Source organism: Molothrus ater, chromosome 8 (genome assembly GCF_012460135.2).
Source record: "Molothrus ater isolate BHLD 08-10-18 breed brown headed cowbird chromosome 8, BPBGC_Mater_1.1, whole genome shotgun sequence".
NCBI classification, from domain to species: Eukaryota; Metazoa; Chordata; class Aves; order Passeriformes; family Icteridae; genus Molothrus; species Molothrus ater.
The window spans coordinates 30,642,647-30,658,501 of record NC_050485.2 but is presented as its reverse complement, the minus strand read 5'-3'; the positions used below and the strand labels follow the sequence as shown (position 1 = coordinate 30,658,501).

General features: G+C 41.6%; 1 protein-coding gene across 1 annotated transcript in view; it reads right to left on the bottom strand.

Moving 5' to 3' along the window:
- Positions 1-974: 974 nt before the first annotated feature.
- The window catches only part of INPP5F (inositol polyphosphate-5-phosphatase F), a 38,671-nt gene continuing 23,790 nt past the window's right edge, over positions 975-15,855 (bottom strand). Inside the window, 13 exon segments of the mRNA XM_036385439.2 lie at positions 975-2,939; positions 2,941-3,568; positions 4,035-4,122; positions 4,833-4,961; positions 6,162-6,235; positions 6,329-6,400; positions 7,268-7,466; positions 7,963-8,080; positions 10,277-10,405; positions 12,682-12,802; positions 13,543-13,620; positions 14,933-15,057; positions 15,502-15,569. Coding sequence (XP_036241332.2) covers positions 2,466-2,939; positions 2,941-3,568; positions 4,035-4,122; positions 4,833-4,961; positions 6,162-6,235; positions 6,329-6,400; positions 7,268-7,466; positions 7,963-8,080; positions 10,277-10,405; positions 12,682-12,802; positions 13,543-13,620; positions 14,933-15,057; positions 15,502-15,569 — 2,303 coding nt within the window. The 3' untranslated portion in view covers positions 975-2,465.

Here is a 15,855-nt window from a genome sequence, read left to right as displayed (position 1 = left end):
CACTCAGAGCAGCAGCAGCATCATTGTGATGGTATCACAGTGTGGAACCGAGCAGTGATTTGACCAGCTCAGGTATGAAATGTATTTGCCTTGTGCTTAGAGCAGACCATGACTTCTCTAATTTCTCCAGTGAGCTTTGTCCTGGTACAGCTTCTTAAAAATCCCCACGATGACTGGACAGTGGGTGATACTCCTTTACTCACACAAAACACATCTTCACTTTCTACCTTGGCAGTACTGCAGGGTGTTTAAATGGTTTACTTAGTGCTTTCTGCTGATTGAAATCACAGGGACAGGAACCCCCTTTTTTATGGCATTTTCCTGTTCTAAACATGAGGGCTTTTGCTGTACAGCCAATCTGGATATTTTGTCTCTTCACACTAATAATGAGTACTTATTATGAGAAACATTTTTTGTGTATCCTAAACTTGAGCCAAGCTTGGTGCTGTTTCAAATTACTTAGAGCTTATTTCTTTTCTTTTTTTTTTTGTTTTTTTGAACACTAAAAATGAATATTCATGGTTTTGCCTGACTTGTGCTGCATTACTGTGAAGTGAAGCAACTGAACAAATGAGGAAGAAAATGAACACTTTTCAAAAGGCAGCTGGGCTGGAATGCAGGGTTGGGTTCTAAGATTGCCTCAGGGGATGTTTTTGTGCCTATTGCCATCTCCAATAGTTCAGAGCCAGGGATGGGACAGTTCCCAAGCTGGAAGGACATTGAACAGGACAAGGGGTGATGACTTCAAACTAACAGAGGGTAGATTTAGATGAAATATGAAGAAGTTCTTCCCTGTGAGGGTGGTGAGGTCCTGGCACAAGTTGCCCAGAAAAGCAGCACCATTCAAAGAGGATAAAGAAGTGAAGTCATGGCTGTGTCCCTTGACTACCAGGGCAATTGTGTCTGGAATTCTGAAAGAAACCCCCAAGCCCTGCAGTCCCACATCCCTTAACATCTCACATACCAAGCCCAGCTTTTGATTCCACTTTTTTTATTAAAATATCTCATGTATATTGCTCACATTAAAATACAGCAGTAGTTTAATTTTAAATATAGCCACAAGTATAGACACTCAAAAAAAGAACAAAAACCCAAACCCACATCACTTTAATAAAATAAATAAACCAAATTTGTTTATCAAAGTTTCAGGTGATAAATGATTTCAGACACAGTACAAGTCCTAAGACACAGAGCTACCCTAGGCCAGGACACGACGTTGTGGGGACACCACGTGCAGCCTATCTACAGTACAGGGACAGGGACAGAGGCACTGGGTCTGTCAGGGTGCTTACAGTCACAAACCACAGCACAGGAAGGTCCTGCTTCACAGCAGCTTCTGGACAAGGTCCTAGACTGGAATGGCATGGCAAGGCATTCCTGGGAAGGAGGATTTAATAGGTGGAATCCTTGGACACACAGAGCAAAGGGGTTTTTTAATCCAGTTCCCAGCAGGAGCAGATGCTCCACCCTGTGAGGTGCAAAGCTGGAGCTGGTCAGGAATTTGGTCTTGAACAGATGCTGACAGCTATGCTCTAATGCAACCCTGATCTTACAAAGCAGTGCACTGGCCTTCTGCTTCAGATGTTAGTTGGGATTTTGCATCGTTTTTCATACTTGGAGAGAATCCTAGCACAGAGGGACACAGTGCCTGATGGGCAGGTATCTGGCTCATCCTGCTTTACAGAGACAAAAAATTAGAGCAAAGGGGCAGAGTTTGGAATTTAAAAAAATTAACTGCTTTAACATGGGCAAGACAATTCAAAGACATTTGCTTCATTTCCCCCCACGTCAAAACAAGTGAGGAAAAAAACCAATTACAGAAGAAATTTGCACTGCAGGATTGTGGGTATTTCAGATTGGGTCTCTAAGATTCATTTATAATGAAAGTGTCCCAGGATGTCTGGAAAGAAAAGGATAGCAAAGAAATCTTACTTTCTGGTTAACATACTTAAATTCAACAAAAACACATCGGTTCCCATTGTAGAGGCACAATTCAGAGAGCTGCATCTAGAACTTCATTGAAAACAAGTAAAAATGCTAGTCCAAAAATAAATAAAATGTAATTTACCGGTACTTTATTTTGCTGGTGTAGTGCAAGGTAAGTAAGGTCAGAGAAGTGCAGTATCATCCTTTGAGTATAAATACTTTCTACATAATTCAGAAGAGCTACAAAATTAGTCTCAAAAAAATAACTGTGCAACACATCTAAGATAGACAGCATGCTTATTGAATCCCAGTGTCTAAGCTACCTGTTTAAATATGGTTTATACAGGTTCTGTCTCACCTGCCTGAGGGAATTCTGAAGCTTGATCAGAACCAAATTCATTTGCATCTCTCACTGCTTGTAAACAAATTACCTATTATCAATCCCAGTATCCAGTAGCAGTTCATGCCACAATAGTCCTGATGTCATTGGGTTATTTTATTAGAAGCCACAGCTAGAAGAACACTTCCCAAATGAGCAACTAGATCTGAATTATTCTCGTCTGGCATTGCGTAAACATTTCTCTCAGTTCTTTTTGTTTGATTTCATTTAAAGCTTCTGGTTCCGCAGGGCTCTTTTGGACCTTTGCCACAGCAAAATTAATGCCCTGAGTCAATCCTGCCTGGGTGATGTTGGCAACCTGGACCATGGAGCTGCGGATTTTAGCGAAGGGAGACACGGCCCTGCTGCCGTCGGCGGGGGAAGGAGTGCCGTGGAGTCCTGCCTCGTGGCCCCCGGACACAGAGCCCGGGCTCCTGTGCCATTTGCTGCAGTCAGGCCCACCCACAGCCAAGAGCTGAGGGTTTGGCTCAGAAGAGCGAACATCCAGCTTCGATGGCCTGGAAGGAACGTCTGCAACAGCTTCAGCTTTGGGTTCTGCCTTCTTGGCAGCACTCCTGCTGGTTTGGGTCGGTGCGTGGTGGGGCTCCCGAGGACCAGCCTCAGAGAGCTCCAGGCACATCGCAGCCCTTGCTCTGGGCATCCTGCACGAACCTCTGGCAGTACACATCCACGGGCTTGGCCAGCCCCAGCTCCGCGCTGTCAGCGGCAGGCAGGGCGGCGTCCTGGCCCGCGGCCGGCACGGCAAGGCTGAGGCTGGCGTCGGCGCTGCTCAGGGACTGCGAGCGGCTGCCCAGGCGCGGAGCCGAGGCGATGATGCCGCAGCTGGGCAGCACGTAGTCCGTGGGGCCCATGTTCTCCAGGGACCCCCCCAGCTGCGCCTCCTCGTCCGACTTGGAGTTGCTCAGGAAGTCATCCGAGTGGAAGGAGTCGTTGTCTGAGGCTTCTGTGTCAGATTCACTGGGGGCTTTCGGATCCACCCCTGGGTTCTCCAGGGTTTCGAGGCTGCTGTCCGACTTCCAAAGATTCACTTTCAAATTTGGCTTTAAGAAATTGACTTTCACTTCAGGTTTGGCAAAGCTGCCCAGCTTCCGAAGGTTGCTGATGTTTACGTTGGATTTGGTTTGTTTCACCTTTTGATTGAGGGAGGAGAACTTGCTCAGTAAATAATTCTTGCCTTGGGCCAGGGACCCTCTGTTCTGAGACCGAATGCCAATGATGTCTTCATGAGGTTTGCTGCTCCTCCTAGAAGAGGAAGAAGACCTTTAATGTACAATCAAAGCACCAAGTGTACACTGTCTTCCAGTCTATTTCTGTAACAGAAATGGACATTTCAGTTCCTAAGTTACCCTTTTCTTACATAAATAATAAATTTAATCCTTTTTTTTACATAACAATATTGTACCCGTATAAGTGAATCAAGCTGAAACCAACAAAGGAGGGTTGATACAGAACAGTAGCCAAACAAGGGGAACAGGCAGTTTCTGCAGGCACTTTAGTTTTTGATGAAAAAGGATTTGAATTCTCCATTTTTTTAACCCTAACTTTGTCTATACCCAGTAGCCAGATTTAGCAAATATTCAGTCAATATTCAGGGCAATACCTGTAAAAAGAACAAGGTTTTTTGCTACACTTTCTACTCAGCTGGGAGAAGCAGCTGAGATGAGAGCAAAGGTGGGATACAGAAGGATCACATCATTGAGGAACTCACCTCTCCAGCTTCTTCTCAATAATGGGCACATCCATTCCCATTGCTTGCTTTGTGATTCTCAGCATTTCTGCAATGCACTGAAGAGTGTCTGAAATCCAAGCAGCAGCCTGTCAGACACTTACAAACACCCTTAAAAACCCATATTCCACAATCTACAAAGAATCAGGTCTAATTTTAACATAATTTTGTTTGGTTTTATTGCTTTTTTCCTTTCACCCTGCAGAGCAGTTGTGCCCTTCAAGTTGCAATTCTGATTAAAAGCTTACAAGACAAACCTCAAAAATAAACTCTCCTTCAGCCCTAAATACTCAGCATTAAGCAAATCACTGCCACACTGCCTCGTTTGGGGAAGGAAGAAAAGCAATTTTATTTATTATAATCCTTGCTGACAAAACTCAGTGCTCCAGGTATGAAGTGATATTTTTTTCCCTTGTTAGTGTTTGTTTAATCTAGTTAAACAACAAGCAAGATCATTTCCAGACACTGATTTCACTAAAGAAATCGACTTCTTTACCTCTTTAGGAGTTAATTTTAACTTCATTTTCTAAGTTTTTGAAGCAGTAAAGACCTGGACAGGGAAATAACTCAAGTTCTAGAGAGAAACTTATTTTTCTTTCTATTAAAACAGTAACATCTGAGTGATTTTTTTAAATTGTTTTCCAACATCACAACAGGACTTTATAGGAGTGATTTCTGAAGAAGGATAAATTTTAAGAGCAATAGAACAAGCATTTTTTAGAGAAACACCAACACATTGGGTACACTTCTATGTCTAAAACTTCTACACAGGACACAAACCTTTTCCATCTTCTTCTGGGCTGCGAGCCACAGCCCTGAGAGTGTGAAAATATCCACTCATTTCTTTGTATTTGTAATGCAGCCTCATGCAAGAGAACTTGGGTTTGCCAAAGAGAGTAGGCTCAGGCCCTGAGAGAGAAACCAGGAGAAATCTTTAGAAATCTTTAACCAAACACTGAAAGAGATACTGCAGAGCCTGCACCTAAGGCTATATTAGTGCTGACAGTCTTTTTCTGCCTAAAATGCTTCATGTTTTCATAGGAGCAGGACTGACACTTTAAATGAAAGATTTTCACATTAACTAAACAATCAATAATTTAAAAAAAGCAATTAGACTCTCTGTATGTCTGTTACAATCCAGCCTGATTGTTTATTGCAGATCACCCTTTCAAATAGAAGGGAAAAAAAGTTTTACACTTTTTACATCCTGTGGGTTTTTTAGGGAATGCTCCTGCAAGGATCAAAGGGAAAGCTACTATTTTTATCAGGGGGGTGTAATTGAAATTTCAAGACTTAGACCAGTACTTCAGTGCACTGCATAATCTACATTAAATGAGGTGTGGATGTAGATGTTGGACTCTGCTCTGTGCCTCAGGATACAAATCTCCCCAGTACACAAGTGAGAGAGACCTTTCCCCTGAATGCTCAGAAATTGCACAGACACAGTGAAAGTTAGGCAGGAGATGATGAAATCACTGTGTGTTGTGTAATGAGGATTAAACTCCATCAGGAGGCCACACACTCCCTTCTCCCCACCTGGATCACCTTTTTCATGATTTAAAGACATCACATCTTTAATGCTTCCAGCAGAAAATGCTGGATTTAACCTGCAGATGTTACATTCTATAGCAAATAAATTAAACCAGCATCATAAGGTGCTTTTGTAACAGCATGTTTGTTATCAGCCCTTGAGAAAGAAGATTTACAAGGCTGTGAAACAGATCTGAAGTACAATTCTGAGCCAGTAGCTGTGTTTGGATCAAAGGAAGAGAGCCCTGAATGCACAAACCCATGACTCATTACAGAAGTTGGCAAAATTGTTACTGCCATTTGATAAACAATGAAATCTGTTTGGATGGCTCCGTGGCTCTTTTAGGAGTTTGAAAGAGGGAAAATTTTAGAACCTTCCAGTGATCAAAGCTTCCATTTCCAGCAGCAGGAGGAGCCTGGCATCTGTCACCAGCCAGAGGGGCCATTTCTGGGTGGGGTGCCCAGGGCATGTGCCCCACTTCAAGGACTGCTGCTTCAATACATTTGTAGGATGCTTTGGTAAGTGCTCAAGCCATTGTTAAGAGCTTTCAAAAAAAGACAGAGTGACTGTTTTCTTACCTATTTCTATTTTTTCCAGAGCTTCAAGACTTAACCTTTGGTACTGATTCACTTTGTCGATTTCATCATCGTAACTAGAAAAAAGAAACAGAATTTAGTGCTTCCTACTAATCTAAGGCAGAGCTGCTAAAAGAAACTACACAGAGTAAGGGAAAGTGGTAACTTACTAGGCCACATAATAGGCAGAGTTTGAAAGTAAAAGCAGCACATCCACATCCTTATGAGTGGCATCGATGAGACTGAAGGGAAGGAAAATAAATACAGGGTAGAAGGTTTTATTTGCAGAGCTGTAGCCTGTGCCCAGTGTGTTTTGGGGACACTCTTTGAGAGCTGAACCCAAGTTACAAGAAGTTTCAATCACAGTGTGTTATCAAATCCATGTAAGCAACAGTTTCTCTCCATCCTCAAGTTACCTAACAGCTCAAATATGTCAGCAGAAGGTCCAAAAATAAATAGAAAGCCCACAAGCTATTAAAAATGCTACCAGAGAAATGGAAAAATACCTCAGACTCAGTGAGGGTGATGAGCCTGTGCCCTGAATTGAATAGCTGTCATAACAACCTGCTCTGCTATTTGTAGATGCTGAAGTATAACCTGCAGGGGATCTAGCCACTATTTTTCTCTTGCAAGCTCCTGAACTCTGAACTTGATAAGGAGTGAAGTTCAGAGTTTATGCTCATTACTTTCCATGAACAGAAATCCAGACTGTCCAGCTGCTGACTCATTCCCCAAGGATTCAATCTGATCAGTTCAATTACACTTTCCCTATAAAGCATTAAGGAACAACAGCTCCTCAAGCACTCCCTTTTAACCACCCTTAGTTCCACAAGTTCTCTTCATGGTACCTGCCACATTTTGGCAATATTAACCACATCCATCCATTTCCAGATGATCTCTCAAAGGTCATTCCAGCATGCACCATTTTTATGGCACTTTGGGGAAAGCACATGTTTAGATGACTTTTCCAAGTGTTCAAACCCTTCAAGCACTCCTGTCCTTTTCTACAGAACTGCTCACACATCAGCTATCAAAACCTTTTAACATCAGTAGTAATTAACAGAGGTGTCAGAGTAGCAGCTGATCAATTTTAGCTCTGTTCAACAAACCTTGGGTCACAGTCAATGAGTGCCCAACCTCCATGGAATTTTTCATCATCTGGCAAGAGCAGTTTCATGTAGCTCTGCAGCAGCTGGCTGATCAATTCCTGGTGGCTCCTCAAGTTCTCCTTGTGCAGGGCTTCGTGCTCCTTCTCTTTTGTAAATATGGAGTACAGGTCCTCTGTCACAGGGATGCCCTGCATCAAATCTAAATAAACCCCAGGAAATATCAAGCAAGAAACAGTTAAAAGTGATACATGGTAAGAGTTTGTAAATTCCTTCCAAATGCTGCATTTTAATGATGCTCTTGGTAGTCTTTCTGAAGAGAATGTTTCCTTAACTGAAAACTCAGAAGGTGTAACGCTACTTTCAGTGGAAAACAAGAGTTCCTCATGATTTTAAGAGATACTTGCTACATAAATTTAACTTTGTCTTAAAAAAAAGAGATGCTAGAAGACATTTAATGCTAAAATGAAGCTGGGGCAAAGCCTCCAATGAGTCACAGTGCATGCAATTCCTCTGAATTGAGTGTTGCTTAAATTCCAAAGTGAGACTGTTCCTTGTAGAGTCCAGTACAGACATGTACCCAGTCACAATGCTTTTAAGCAACAGGGAAAAAAAATCAGACAGAAAGACAAAACCAATATGATTTAATAATCTTTTCTAAATACCACAGCTCAGCTGGGTTGAAATTGTGCTCTTACCTATGACAGCTTGCCTGTAAGCATCCCTGAAACGATTCAGGTAGTATCTGTTTGCAGAGTTCACTCCATCCTTCATCACCCCTGCCAGCTTCCTTTCACCAGTCCTTGTGAAGTCACCCTGTCACACACAACATGCAAATCTTTACATCAAACTTTGGAGCAGCAGGCTCAGCTCAAAGGATTTGGCACTCTGAAACTCAGAACTGAATAGATGGAAACTCAGGAATTATCTTCAAGTAATTACTTCATACAGAAGTTGAAAATATTGATTTCTTTCAAAGAGCATCTTCTGGCATTGCCTCTGCAGAGAATCCTGTGTTTTATATAGACTTACAATTTCAGTAGGAAATTCCAACAGAAGACAAATCTGGACATATAAGCCAGCTAACATTGAAGCAGGACTTTAAATACATCAATCACTGTGATGATTCAATACCTCCAAGAGAAAAAATCCCTTTATTTTTTTTTGGCCTTTAATGTAAAAGGAACACTACTGGAACAGTAGAGAAGACTGAAGCTTACTGAAAAATGGTTTTTATCTCACTGCTTTTGCTACCAAAATAAGACAAACATAACATACTGGGGGAAAGCAGCACATATCCTCACAGCCTCAGAAACAAAAGAAAGTTTCTAGGCCACAGAAGGCTTAGAATTTGAATAAAAAGTTGTTTTTGTAGTTACACTTCATTAGAGGATTCTATTTTCAGTGACACACTGGCACAGTGCAGTTCTAAAAGCAACATCAACTCCTATGAAGAATATTCCAAGTGTGTTTCACTTTCAAACTAAAAGAAGTACCACAATTAAAAATAATTAATTTAATCCATGAACCTCAACAGTGGGTGGAGAAGTCTTCCAGCAGAAGGGCTGAAAATTTAGATCTATAAATTGAGGTCTGCACTTCAGATTTAAAGTTTAATATACTCAATGAAAACAAGCATGTTAGGCTTTTTTTTTTAATATTAGTGCAATCTAATATTAGTGCAAACTAATCAAAGCTCAGTAGAGATATTTACAGAGAGATTTAAGGGTTAAGCATTTCCACCATAATGATTTTTCTTATGCCAAATGTAAACACTACTAAAATTTGTTCCACCAGTCACACACAGCAAATACCTCAAATTCTATGACTTTTCAAAGCAGTGGAAGTACAGAGCAAGGAGTTTCATGCTTGATCTTGGTACACAGAGTGCATTACAGCTAATTAAGAAGAGTCCTTAGAAAACACAGCTAATTAATATCACTCATTTACCTACATAGCTTGATCTCCAGAACTTTAGAGTATTCTTTAAGTATTGTTACTGCTTAGAAGTACTATAACCATAATAAAATATAAATGGATGTAATAGTTAATATCTCTCAATCTCTTATCCCTGCTGTGGTTTTTGTTGAAGAGAACAGAATGCAGGTGAAGTGCAGGGAGCACTCAACTCTTCTCTGACTCACACCATGCACAGCACAAAACCTTCTTCCATTGCAAAGCCTCATCTCTCCAGAACAAAACCACACAGAGAACTTGGTGAACTTTTAAATATCTGTCTTAGGTTGGAGATGCAAGATGTGGCTGGGGGTGTGTATTCTATTGCCATCTGTTAGAGGTGGGACAGTTATCACCTCTGTTCATTGGGCAGTTTTCTTTATCTCTTCCACAAGCCATCGTTCCTCCAGGAGATCTCTGCTGTCCATGGGCAATGAGTGTCCCTGCAGGGCTGATCCAATTCCATCATCCCATGGGGAGATGCTGCGCCCAGGGGAGGAGCCAAGCATTCCTACCTGGATCCAATCTGAGCTTTGGGACAGCACAGCAGCCTTTGCCCAGGGCATTGCCAGAGGAGCAGCTTCTGCTGCCCTGCATTGCCAGAGGGAGCCCAGGCCCATCTCCAGCAGCCCTGGAGCTGCAGAGGAAAACTCCCCCCTTGTGCAGGATCCCTGCTCCAGCAGAGCCACAGCTGGCCCTGCAGGAGGGCTGAGCCCCCATGGGATGGGGCTGTGCCACCACCCTGACACACAGGGGGACAGGGCCTGCTCTGACTCTGTGAGTGCTTTTTTTGTACTATTGCATTTGTATTTTTGATTTTCCTAGTAAAGAACTGTTATTCTGTTATTCCTATTCCTGTATCTTTGCCTGAGAGCCCCTTAATTTCCAAACGATAACAATTCGGAGGGAGGGGGTTTACATTTTCCATTTCAAGGGAGGCTCCTGCCTTCCTCAGCAGGAAACCCTTTCAAACCCAGACAGTATCCCAGGGTTTTGCAGTGCACATGAGCCCTGTATCCCCAGGCACTGCTGGGGGCAGGCAGGCTCCCCCCTTACCTTCAGGGCTGCCGTGCCCGCGTACTGCCGGCTGATGGCATCGCCGTTGTTGGCCCACATGATCTGGTAGATCCTGTTGCACTTCACTGGCAGAGGCTGCTCTGGTGGCATCACACCCAGTTTTTTGAGCTGGAATTTGACATATGGATTAATTCAGTGCCTAAAGTAAAAGTCATTCTCAGTGTCAGAGCTCAGTGAAGTAAACGGAAGCGTTTGCCAAGTGTTTAATTGTTAGATTTTGTATGATGGGGGGAGGAAGCCATTGTGCTGATTTGTCAGATTAAATTAATGAATTGGTGGTTTATTACTAAACATCACATCACTGGAGGCAGCAGGAACATTAATTATGGATGTTAAGTCAATCATCAAAAAAATTAGCTGAAGGAAAACAAGCTACTGGAGATTCTCAAGATATAGGAAATTTTTCAATAGAGAACCATCCAAGAAACAGATATCACAATTTTAAAATAAACAAGTTAATATGTCTTCTATTGCAAAGGCATTCATGACCTCAAGGGTCGGAAAACAAATAAAACTAACTTCTTATGTTGGTTTATTATGAGTGCTTGCACATTTTGGACAGTTACTGCTTGTCACTGATACCAGAGTAAGATCTCTCCCTCTTAGAACACCCAGTCCTTCAGTTTTCCCCAGATAAGCCTTGGGTACAACACCAACATCAGGCTTTGTACACACACTGAGTGGGCAGAGCAGCACATATAACTGCAGTGCAGTCAATAAATGATAGGGATAACTTGGAATAAATCATAAGAAAACTTCCATTTACAGCTGCTCAAGCACTCTTTGCAAGTTAGATGAAAATTAACACAGAGCTGCTCATTAACTCTGAAAGCCCTTCAAGTTCCCAGATGAGAGAAAGCAGTAGTTCCAAGGAAGAGAAGTGTGAGGTACATGAACCCTCAGTCCTTCACTCCACGCCACTGCCCCTGCAATGCTCAGGGCATTTCTCAGTCATTAATGATTCCCAAGTACTTCAGCTCCAGGATGACAATGATGCAGCACATCACAAGCTCACACTTCAGTAATGATTTAGCCTCTTCACAACAATCTGTAACGCTCTTGTTTTTCAAAGAATTGCCTTGGAACTTGAGAGTTACCCTGAATAGAAATCCTATTTTAAAGTAATGACAGTGAGATTGCTGATCCCTCCCCTGCCCTCAGCACTCCTATGTCAGGAGCTCACAACAGCAGATCCCAAAGAGGAACTGCCAGGTACAATGGCCAGATCCAGTCCCTTTTCACCCTAATGAAGGGCCCACTTCATCCTTTCTCCTTCACTTTAATCATAATCAGGTTTGCTCATTTTGGGCTGTGACTGGGGCTTTGATGTTCCAGCTACAGAACATTAAGTCTTTATTATGTCTGTAGCAGTACTGTGTCAGGGACCAGAGTCACCACTGAGCTTCTAGAAAACAAGTGAGGGCCTGAGCAAAGAGGAAAACTAAAGGAAAGTACTCTCAGTCTGCTTGGAAATCCCTCCTCTGTACAGGGAGAACTATTCCACAGCACAACAGTCACAGCCATCAGGGCTATTTACATCATGAATTAATTATTCCTCTACACACAGAAGGGACAACTCATCTCCCTACTTGCTGCATCACAGTATTTCACTTCAAAGCTCCTAAAATACCACCCAACTTGTTAGATTTTAGTCCTTCAATATCATTTCAGTGAGGCAATTGGGGGAGAAGGTGTCCTGTTTCTAAACTCTGTATTCCTACATAACTTAAATTACTAAATCCAAACAAGACCATCCTCTCCAAGTTGTGGACAGTCAGTCCTTTCTGAAGGAGGACAGAGGAGGCATCACTGTTCTATAATTATTTCAAGTTTTGCATTTGTATATATTATTCCTCTTGACTTCATGGCTTGTAGCCATGATATTTTCTGAAAAATCTTTCCTTAGGATTTTTTCTCCTGAGAAGCTGAGAGGCCTCAGGGACAAAATGTAAACAATTATTATCTGCTGCTGTGGAATGCAACAGGTGCATCTGGGATTGGTCTCAGGGTTGTTTTTAATTAAGAGCCAAATTCAGTCCAACTGTCTCAGACTGTGTGAGAGTCACGAGCCTTTGTTATCATTCCATTCCTTTCCCTTCTTAGCTAGCCTTCTGATGAAATCCTTTCTTCTATTATTTTAGTATAGTTTTAATATAATATATATATCATAAAATAATAAATCAGCCTTCTGAAACATGGAGTCAGATTCTCTTCTCTTCCCATGTCGGGGCTGCCTACAAGCTTCCACAATGGCTCTTCAAGTATTTTGCACAGATTTTTTCGTAGAGGTCAGTTTGGCATTTTTCAAACCACAGATTTCTCTGTGCACAGAAATGAAGGTGTGAGGCACTCAGCCCTTGGCAGAGCCCCTCAGTTGTACGTGCCTGCTGCTCCATGACCACTCTGGCAATAGCAGCCTGCACCACGTTGGTGCGATCCAGGCAGTCCATGCAGTTCACCCGGAAAATCCCCTCCTGCTTACAGATCACCCCAGCTTGGTCAACCCTGCCAACAGGGAGAGAACAAAAGCACACTGAGACACTGAAAATCCAGTGTAATTCATCAGCTGCTACAAACAGTAGAACATTTTACACATGGAGCACTATTTATGGCTGCACTCACACCCCAGCCACACCCCACACTGAATTCACTCCTCTTGTTCCAACTTCTCCTCGTCTTTAATCTAGGCTGGATATCAGACATAAATCCTGAGGCCACAAACTTGAAATGCAATCAGATGCTGAATTCAACTCATACATACATAATACAAGCTTTCAAGAGCAAAGGCATTTAATTTCAAGAACAGAGAAGCCAATGATAATGACAGCAACACAGAACAATACAGAGGAACTGACTGAGGCTGCAGCCACACTTGTTACCCAAATGTATGAACTTTAATCAGTTCAAACTAATCTCTGCTTGCTGTCAACAGTCAGGCTGCCATCCTAGGGCTTCTGGGTCAAATACTGAGTGTTTCACACTAAATGTGAGCAACCCTAAAAGTGTGTAATGCAGAAATGCAATAAACCTCAGGCAGGAAACAGCACCTGAGAATTTCTGCCTTCACATGGGTAGAACATCAACACTTCAGAAGACAAAAACTCTGACAAACAAGCTGGACACCAAAAGAGAAATATATAAAACATATTGGTTTGGAGAAAATTAAGGCCTCTGAATATCTACTCTTTGTTGGAGTTTTCCTCTACAGATGTTTCCTACTAGTCTCAAAACAGTTAAGTACCTACCAGCACCACTTCATGTCAAGAATAATATCATGAATGGCATCAGTCAGTGTTTGAACATTTTCAAATTTCATTCCTCGGCTGAAACACAGAATTTCACAAAAGTTAGTTTGAACTAGAGCAGTGACTTTACTGAAAAACTTTATCTTATTTGTACTGTTAACAAATACAGGGGTTTTGGCTAAATGAGAGAGACAAGCATTCCCTCCTGCAATGAGCTTTAATCAGGAGCCAAGATTCAGAGCTATTTTGCAGTACAGTTCAATGTCCAAATCCAAGGCAAGAGGTTAAAAGATCATTCAATTCTCAGGACTTTGCATTTTTTAATGCTGCTTCCATTAGGAAGAGCAAGTGTGCAGCTTTTCAGGCATGTGCAACACTCTGTTCTCATTTTAGTCTCAAGAAAAATAACTACAGTAGATTTGGAACTGGGATGGTGAGTCCTGCTTTGCCAGTGATTTTACAGAGAAAACCACCTAGAGATACATCCCCCCTCCTCCCCCTACCCCATCTGGTTATTTTTCAGGATTGTTCTCAATTCACTCCTGCTCACAGTGCAGAAACAGTCCTGGTCACTGCAGCTGTTTGTAGGAAAAAAGTAAATAAAGGAAAATGAAAGTTCCTCTAAACAAAAGATTAATTATCAAATCAATCCAGGGTGCCAACAGTCCCACAGAACTCTCAAAGGCCAATACTGCTCTGAGAGGGGTTTCCCTTGCCACCACCCCCTCTGACAGTATCTACTAATGCCACACTCAGTCAGCCAGTAATGCTCTCCCACGCCAGCTGCAATCCCTAGATTAGGTATGGAAGTGAAGATTAAACCACTTTAGATCCCACACAAATGCAGCCTGCTTGAGGGGAGCAGGAGAAATACATGCCTGTGACAGATGACATGCTAGGGCATGTGAGCACGGCAGCATCAGAGGGCAGTCATGAAAACAACTACTCACACTGGATCAAGATAAAATTCCTGTATTTTATATTGAAATAACAGCATCAGGGTCCTGAAAGAACCCATGGTGTTTTTATAGAAACAAGCAAGAGAAACAGAAATAGAGAATTAAAAGCAAAATGCTACATAGCTTGAAAAAGCAGGTCAGCCACAGCTTTACACTCACGGCATGTTTAAGGAAACTCTTAAAATGTGGGACTATTAAGCTTTGCCCAATAAGTAACTGCATATTTAACAGGTCAGGGACACAATATCACAAACAGCAGTGCTTGGTTACCCAAGTTTTAAATTTTATAGTGCTTTAGTTTAAAAACTGTATTCCTGTCTAAAAATCAGTGTTTCATGCAGAAGTAGAAATAATGAGTCTTCTCCTCATTTATACTTGCATTTCATGGCAATAAAAAAGATGCAAAGTGACATTTTCAAAAGGTTTCTTACCAGTGCTCATGGAAGTCAAATGAAACATAAGTCAGATTTGCATTGTTGTAGAGAAGAACTTGTTTAAGGTAAGCGTCTCCAATAATCTTCTCTCTGCCTGTCTGGTCCACCAAGTTAATAATAACCTGTTCAAAAGTTTAATTATTTAACACTCATCATCTGCTACACAACTTGCTTAGATTTACACCATGCAATAACAAATAGCTCCAGAGTTAAAGATTACTATGAATCTTGCTGAAGTTACAACCTTTGACAGATTGTACCTAAGACAAATAAGCTCCAACAGTTCCCTGCCTACACAAATTTAAATACAGAGAAGCTCTGAATGCATAGGACAGGTATACAGAAATAAGTTTTAAACACTGCCATAAGTTATTCCTGGGTTTTACTGGTTATTTACAAGGATATTTGAAAAACCTGAAGTAAAATTCTATTTATGTACCAACCTTCCGATTGTCAACAGGCTTCTAAAAAAACCCACAACACATCACCAAGAAAAACAACCTAAAAACATTAACTTTCAGCCCCTGCATTTTCATGAGATTACTCTTCTGCCATGTAGCACTCACCTGCTTTTTGTAATTTTTCAGCTGCTCTTCAAAGTGTGCACGAAAACAGGACACGGTTTCATTTTCACCTACAAGGCAGAGCAGTGTTAGACAGAAGCAGCCTGTTCAGCAACAAATCCTGTTTGATGTATTAAATCATGCCCAAATTTGTACTTTAAAAAACCAAGATACCTTAGCTTAAAGATAATAACACATAGTACAAAATTACTTTAAAAGGCCTTTCATTAATTTGCTCAGCTTCAACATTGCTGTTATAAGCAAACACGTTCTTGAATTTTGCTGCATTTTGCTTTTTGTGCAGAGGAGATGGGATAAAAAATTAACTTTTAATAAGCCTGCTTCATCCTTCTACAT